The 8,428-nt window shown below is 34.7% G+C and overlaps 1 protein-coding gene across 1 annotated transcript; it reads right to left on the reverse strand.

The window, feature by feature from the left end:
• Window positions 1-3,721: 3,721 nt before the first annotated feature.
• On the reverse strand, window positions 3,722-5,140 carry LOC147563282 (F-box protein At4g19940-like). The gene has a single exon (XM_086657374.1). It carries the CDS (start codon window positions 5,138-5,140, stop codon window positions 3,722-3,724), a length of 1,419 nt encoding a protein of 472 aa, XP_086513500.1.
• Between the last annotated feature and the right edge of the window lie 3,288 nt (window positions 5,141-8,428).

The raw sequence follows: 8,428 nt of genomic DNA on the forward strand, positions 1-8,428 counted from the left end.
ATAAAAAAAAACCCAAAATGTGATATTACCTCTCCAATATTTAGATGGGTAAAAACCAAATTTTACCAAGAACAGAACCCAAAATGTCTCAACATAACCCTAATTTCTTTAACAGAACCCAAAATTCTAAAACAAACCATTCATTTCATCAAGAAAGACAAAACAACCAAAAATCAAAAACAAAGTACTAAATGTCTCCACAGAAACCTAATTTGTTGATCACAACCCTAAATGTAACAACAAATCCATAATTTCATCAACAAACCTAACCTAAAAACTTGATGAAGAACCATAAACCCCAAAATTACCTTCTGTGAAGATGCATGATTCCGAAATCAAAAACAAAATCCATAAATGTTTTATCACAAACCAAAATGTTTTCAACAATCTCGAAGAACAACAACTTAAGAGCAAGTTAAACCTCCAGCGGTCGTACATGTGTGTTAAAGCATTCATCGAAATGTTCGAACACTACTCTAATGAAAGGACATTCTCACAAATGTGTATAGAATATCATACCTTGGTCTGTGATGAAGTCACATTCATCATTTTCTTGCCTTTTTTGCTAGGCCCAGCTGTGGTTTGCTCTTCACTAGCCCTCTTTCTAGGGCTAGCTCAAAGTACTAAATGTGTGAAACGAAACTCTAATTTTTTTGAAAATAACACAAAATGTTACAACAAACTCATAATTTCATCAGCAAACCTAACCTAAAAACTTGATGAAGAACCATAAACCCCAAAATTACCTTCTGTGAAGATGGATGCTTCTGAAATCAAAAACAAAATCCATAAATGTTTTGTCACAAACCAAAATGTCGACAACAATCACGAAAAACAACAACTTAAGAGCAAGTTAAACCCCAAAAATCAAGATCAAAGTACTAAATGTGTGAAACGAAACCCTAATTTTTTGAAATAACACAAAATGTTACAACAAACTTATAATTTCATCAGCAAACCTAACCTAAAAACTTGATGAAGAACCATAAATCCCAAAATTACCTTCTGTGAAGATGCATGCTTCCGAAATCAAAAACAAAATCCATAAATATTTTATCACAAACCAAAATGTCGACAACAATCACGAAGAACAACAACTTTAGAGCAAGTTAAACCCCAAAAATCAAGATCAAAGTACTAAATGTGTGAAACGGAACCCTAATTTTTTGAAAATAACACAAAATGTTACAACAAACCCATAATTTCATCAGGAAACCTAACCTAAAAACTTGATGAAGAACCATAAACCCCAAAATTACCTTTTATGAAGATGCATGCTTCCGAAATCAAAAACAAAGTCCATAAATGTTTTATCACAAACCAAAATGTCGACAACAATCACGAAGAACAACAACTTAAGAGCAAGTTAAACCCCAAAAATCAAAATCAAAGTACTAAATGTGTGAAACGAAACCCTAATTTTTTGAAAATAACACAAAATGTTACAACAAACCCATAATTTCATCAGCAAACCTAATCTAAAAACTTGATGAAGAGCCATAAACCCCAAAATTACTTTCTGTGAAGATGCATGCTTCCGAAATCAAAAACAAAATCCATAAATGTTTTATCACAAATCAAAATGTCGACAACAGTCACGAAGAACAACAACTTAAGAGCAAGTTAAACCCCAAAAATCTAGATCAAAGTACTAAATGTGTGAAACGAAACCCTAATTTTTTCAAAATAACCCAAAATGTTAAAACAAACTCATCATTTCACCACCAAAAACCCTAAAACTTGACCAAGAACAGAGATAGGAAGAAGATTTTGACGAAGAACAGAGTCTTACCTGTGTGTTAAACGCTGACGAACAGAAATTAGGTTTAGGGTTTTGAAGTTGCTTTTGAAGGTTTAATATAGAGAGAGAGTAGCCGGAAACGCTTCGGTTGAGAGGGTAAACGCCGGAAATCGTTTCGTTTGAGCGAGAAAGAGAGAGAGATAGAGACGCCCAAAATCATTTGGTTTCAAAAGAGAGAGAGCGTTTTTAGGGTTTTAGTGTTTAATCAATTTAGAGAGAGAGAGCATTTTGAGTTGAGAGGAATGTTTAATCAAATCAGAATAGAGAGAAATAGAGAGAGAGATAGAGAGAGATAGAGAGAGAGAGAGAGAAAAAAAAAAAAAAAGAGAAAGAGATAGAGGGTAGCATGTGGGTGCTGACGCATTGGCAGGCTTTTGGGTTAGATTGGGCGGGAAATGGGTGAGGGACATGAGTGGTATGTATTTGTTTTGAGAGGATAGATAGGTAACATAACTTTTTGGGTTTTTTTTGAGATATTATTCCCTATTGGGTTGGATTTCATATTTGGACTCCTTTTTTGGGCCTTAGATTTATCCTCTCCTTTATTTTGTTGTATGATTTCATTGTTTACCACGTTTCTGAATATCTTTTATTTTCCCTTTTTATCAGTTTCTGTTACAGGGAAAAAAAGAACTGAAAGTCCTAAATTTTCCGTACTCCAAAGGGCAGGGCAAAAGGTTGTCTATATCTCAGTATTGACAGCAACCTAAACAAGTCTAAGGTAAATGTTGAATTTTTAGGTGTTGTATTGGAGAAGTATTTTGGATTGAGGGTCTCAATAGTTCAATCTACCGAAGAGAATCTCAATTCACATTGACACATTAGATTAGTTGAGTTTTTGTTGAGTGTTGCATTGGAGGTGCTCTAAGAAGGCTTAAAACAACCTAAATTTATCCAAATTAGACACTCAGACATACATGAATAGACAAAATAACAACCCATCAACAATCATATCAATCATATCGAATCAGATCATTTAGATATCTCAATTTAACTAACGCCATTCGAGTAGGAATACAACTAGTACCTTTCAGGCAAATGAAATAATTAAAAAGTATCATATGAATTAAAAATATAAAATAGTACTTCAAATAATCACTTTTAGGTATCCAGACTATGAATTCATAATTATTCAATGATTTCTTGTTGAGGCAGTTAGTAGTATCAAATATAATTTTTTTGTGGGTCAGTACATAATAGGGGATATGTAGGTTACTGTATATTAATCTTTTATCGAAAAAGTGGAGTACGCTTTATTTTGGGCTTGTATGATTTCTTTGTTTAAGAGAGGATAAAGTGTGGTTTATGTCAACACCTTGGAATCACTTGAGTTACCAACTGTTAACATTAGAATTCAATATTAGCAGTTGCAAAATCCCTGTGGAGCTTTAGGTCTTTCTTGGTAGGTAACGAAGCGAGAGATCCCTTGATCATCCCATCTCACTTTTCTTTCTTCTTTCTCTTTCAAATTTGTGAGGAAATACAATCAAGCATGTCAATAGATATTCGAATATTCGACAACCCGTATGAGAAATATCTGTATCAGACAAGTAGTATACAAAAATAATAAAAATATATATAAACTTACTTAATGACGGTATATAAAATGGATTGTTGAGATTTGTTATGTAGATTTAATGGTTAAAAACTTAAACCATTTCACAAGATTTTTTTTAGTTTTGAATATTGGTATTCATTAACACGATCAGTGGTCGGATTCAGGTATTGATAGCCGTCAGTTAATTACCGAAAAGCTTATCAAATATGTGGGTGTGTCTATATGCGACCCAGTTGGCTGTCGTTTACAATCTTAAATCCAAATAGTTCTTAGAAACTAACAAAGAAGCAAGAGAGAGACTTAAATCAGTCCAAATTAGACACTCCCACAGACAAATTAGACAAAACACAACCGACCAAAAATCATATGTGATTGTTAAGGGGCAAAAGACTTTCGGAGAAAGTAGTAAAAGAACAATCACGGCTTAGTTGCGGAACTGAGGATGGGATTCCACTTACCTCAACCTCTGTCCAAGTACCTTTCTTCCAATTGTAACAGTAAATAGAGAAAAGTTCCTTCTTCTCCGTGCCCAAAGCAGATGATGTTACGAGAATCTGGTCGGTTGACCCAAATGAAGTCCGGAACTTGACATTATGACTGTTCATCATGTAGAAAGGCAAAGTGATACAACTAACTTCACTCCATCTTCCGTTCTTATAAGAAGTAGTAGACGTTCCATTGAACTTCTCATCCTCGGCCTTGTAATAATCATCTTCGTAAATATACATGTTGAATGTACAATTGTTCAGTTCAACCACCATAGATAAATACCCATCCACTTCAAATAACTGAACAATGTCTTTGAAATTTATATATTCTTCAAGAACATAGGGGCGACGGTCAAGGACGAAATCAGGAATTGTGATTGTTCTAAATTTTTCAGTTCCTAGGTCAAATGCTACTAAGCATACAGGACAACGACGAGGTATCCAACCCCAATGATCAAAAGAACAATTGGACCAGTAAATAACACCATTCACATGAACATAATCATCATTTGGTAAATACGGCGGGATCTCTTTGATCTTTCTCCATCTATTATTATGGCGTCCAATCACCCAAACCCCACAGACAATAGATTCAGAGTAGAGGGGAACTGAGCGTACGGTCAAGACACATATCAATTTGTGTTCATTAGTAGCAGGATCAAAGCCAAATGCGTAAAAGTTAGAGAAACTGGAACGTTGTTCTCTCCCAACTATTGAGGATGATTCAAACCAAGGTGACACTTCTCCGGTACTAATATTACGTATACGAACAACATGATTCATGTACGAGTCAATGAGACAGACTAAGCCGTTCACCGGTTTTGATATGATATCGTAAGATTCCGAATCTATCTCCCTAACTGTGTCAACAACTAGTTTCACTTTTGTATCGTCTTCGTCTTGTTGAAACAAGAGGTCAGCTGTAAGATGGAACTCCTTGAATGGCCAAAGGTCGTCGTGACAAGTACCTTGCATACTTTCTAGGGTTACTACTTCTATCTGTGTGCGAGGGAGAGGAACAACGATAAACAGACGAGATGGGAGGCGTGTTTTAGAACGGGTGAAGTGTAAATCAATGAATTGTTGATCTCTTTCTATTAAGCAATACCATCTTTTACAACCACTCTTTAAACGAGTTAGGGTTTTCACAGGAAGTCTGTTTAGTATCTCAAATACTAACCAATCATTCTCACTATCACTACTGCTACTAATGTGATGTGTTATAGTAGTAGTAATACCTTTTTCGGTGGAAGTATTCTTCTTCTTCTTATTTTTGTTTGATCGCTTTCCCATGTTTAAGGTTTCTTTGTGGGGGTATAAAATCACCACCACCAACAGTTTAAATACCCTTCTGTGAAGAAGTAAGGTACTGCTAGGTTTAGGAATCGGGAGTTTTGTTTGCCATCTTAACCATCCACTATCTAAACGGCTGAGATTAAAAACCCTTAGCCGACTTACGTCATGAATAACTTCATTACTAGGTAAATGGATCGGGTATCCGGTATTTTGATGTCATCCGTTATCAAACCGCACGTGGTTTAATTAATGATTTTTCAAACAGATACCAAATCACTCATGGTTTGGTTCGGTTACTAACCAAACCATCCATCATAAGCGGTTTGGATACTAAACCATCCTTAAAACCACAATTTGTTTTCCATGAAAATCGGTGAATTGAGTTACTTTTTTACGTATAAAATCAAGACAACACTCCTTAAAAACCTGGAGAAACAATTAAACTAACATAATACGTCGAAAAACATTTGAAACATTAAAGACATGTGCAGGCCACCGACCAAAATATTATGTAGTAGCTAGTAAGATTGACCATATGTTTTTTTGCGAAGTCATATTTGAAATTTGACTCGATGTTTGAATCGACTCTAGTCAGACTTGTGTAAATAGTTGATTTGGGCTGATTTTTAGTCAGACAAGTCAGTCGAGTCAGATTCATACAATCAAATTACGCAAACACCATGGTAAGAAATCACCATGTTAGTCTGGTCGATTACATTTGAAGAGGGTTCCTAATGGCATACTGGTAGGTTCTACTTTTGGCTTGAATTTCTCCAAGCAGGACAAGAATATTCTTCTGGTACTTACCAACACATATTTTGTGTTTTGTGGTTTCTGTTGGGATTTTTTTTACCCTAAATGCTAAGAGTTTCCTATAAATACTTTGCTATCAGTGTTCTCAAACCTCAACAGAGAGAACTAGCAGGGTTCGAAGTTGTAAGTGAGAGTTGTAGGAAACTTAACCGGTGGCACTCAAATGTGGTTCAGTTTCCTCCAACATCTCACCTCGAGCTTTCAGCTAGAAAGGTTTGAGTGTTGGAAGTGAGAATTGGATGAAACTAAATTAATATTTGTGCATTTGGAATGTTTAATTTAGTTTTCTCCAATATCTCACATCCGACTTTCACTGAAATATATACATATGGTGTTTTTTATGAGGGTGAACTAAAGAGTGTTGAAACTATAAGTGAGAGTTGTAGGAGACTTAACCGATAGTGCTTGAGCGCGTGGTTAAGTTTCCTCCAACATCTCACCTCCAGCTTTCGACTTTGAACCAAAATACGAAATGTAATTGTCAGAAGTGAGAATTGCATAAAACTAAATTAATAGACATTAATAAGTGTATAATTTAGTTTTCTCCAATATTTCACCTCTCATATTAACTCACACGTCCGTCAAAGTCTTCAACAATGAATTGAGCAAACAAGAGAGTGGTAAAGTGTGAGTCGGAGGAAATTGAACTGCAAGCCATAATATTGTTCTATAATAAAATTTCCTCCGACATCTCACCTCAAGATCTCCAATGTTACTTCAAATAAAAAGAGTCGCTATTAAAAATAAAAACTTGCGATACCAAAACTTGTTGAAGAAGAGTCCTCTAACGTACGATCATGGCAGACGACATCGTTTGCCAAGTTTTGGATTAATAAAGGGTCACATAAGACGGTAGAAGATACGATCTTAATAGAGTATGTTAATAAAACATTATGCAATTCAAAGATGTTCTTTAACGTTCTCTATTAAAGTTGCATCTTCTACATGACCCATTATTAAACTCAAAACCTAATCCACTATACACAATCATGCCATTATCACCATTAATTTCCATGATTAGGCTATAAGAGAGAAGGAAGAGAAAACTCAATAAAAAAAAAACTAAGGAATTATAATAAACAAAAGCCATCTAAACTTATGGAGAAATCGTTAAATCAAGGGCCAAAAGATCTATTGACTAAATCCAAAAAAACTCTATTTCCATTAAAACAGGGGCCATTTGTGAAATTATCTTAAAAAAACAAGTTAAATTGACATCGGGATTAGTTGAAATACGAATATTACCCCTCTATTTTTTTAAGCTCAAATTCTAACACTTTGGTCAAAACCTTTCTGATATAACCAAGGGTAATTTAGGAATACAAGTCCAGGTTCCACCATTTTTTAAGCTCAAATTCTAATTTCCCTTTTCTTCCCCAATATTCACAATTTGTTTTCCATGAAAATCGGTGAATTGAGTTACATTTTTCGTACATTGACATATAAAATCAAGACAACACTCCTTAGAAATCTGGAGAAACAATTAAACTAACATAATACGTCGAAAAACATTTGAAACATTAAAGATCGACATGTGCAGGCCACCGACCAAAATATTATGTAGTAGCTAGTAAGATTGACGATACATGAATTGTTTCAACCTAATACTAACTAGTAACATTATATTGTAGTGGTGTTGTTGTATGAAATTATAGAGATATGATAGATATATTTTGGAAAAAAATATGTAAATATATAATTATATATATTAATTGAACTTAATTGGTTCGGTTTGGTTTTAATGGTTCTCAAAAATTACTTTCACTTACCGAACCAAACCAGTTGGTTTTTGAAAATCTACAACCGTACCAAACAACTTGTCGTTTGGTTTGGTTTGAAAACCGACTAGATCCGTTTGATTTGATTAGTTTGGTCTATTTTCGCACACACTATTTTTTGTTCTTACCCAGTTTCACTCTCTACCCACTCCATTATTTCTTGAGCGATGATGCTATGCCTGTCCACGTACCCCCAACCGAAATTTGACCCGGATATTGACCGGGCATAGAATCATTAATCTTTTTCCTAACACTTTTTGACTCCTCTACAATTTACGTTTTTCGAGGTCTTCATCAAAATTTTAGACTTCTTTGTGATTCTTTGATCGGTATCACTTTAGTTCGCACACAATATCGTGTAAAGTATACTCAGTCTTGTAAAATCTATTGTCTAATTGATAGAAAACTGTTGTATGGACGGTTAGACACTTTCAACGAATTTTTGTTTCTGGACATGACTGGATTCCCATTAATGGGTTGATTTTGGGGATTTGGTCCAATCGTCCCTTTTTTCCGGACACATTTGGACTCCCTTCCCATTTTCGTTTGTCAAGATCTTCATGGAAACTTTTAGATTTCTTCGTGATTTTTAAATCGGGGTACCACTTACAGTTCGCGCACAAAATTTTTACTCTCTTCCAAATTTCTTTTCTAAATCCGTCCAAATTGATCTGTAAAAAAGATACAAATTAAA

The sequence above is a fragment of the Eschscholzia californica genome, unplaced genomic scaffold (genome assembly GCF_041429995.1).
Source record: "Eschscholzia californica isolate CP2 unplaced genomic scaffold, dmEscCali1.0.p SCAF_1, whole genome shotgun sequence".
Lineage (NCBI taxonomy): Eukaryota > Viridiplantae > Streptophyta > Magnoliopsida > Ranunculales > Papaveraceae > Eschscholzia > Eschscholzia californica.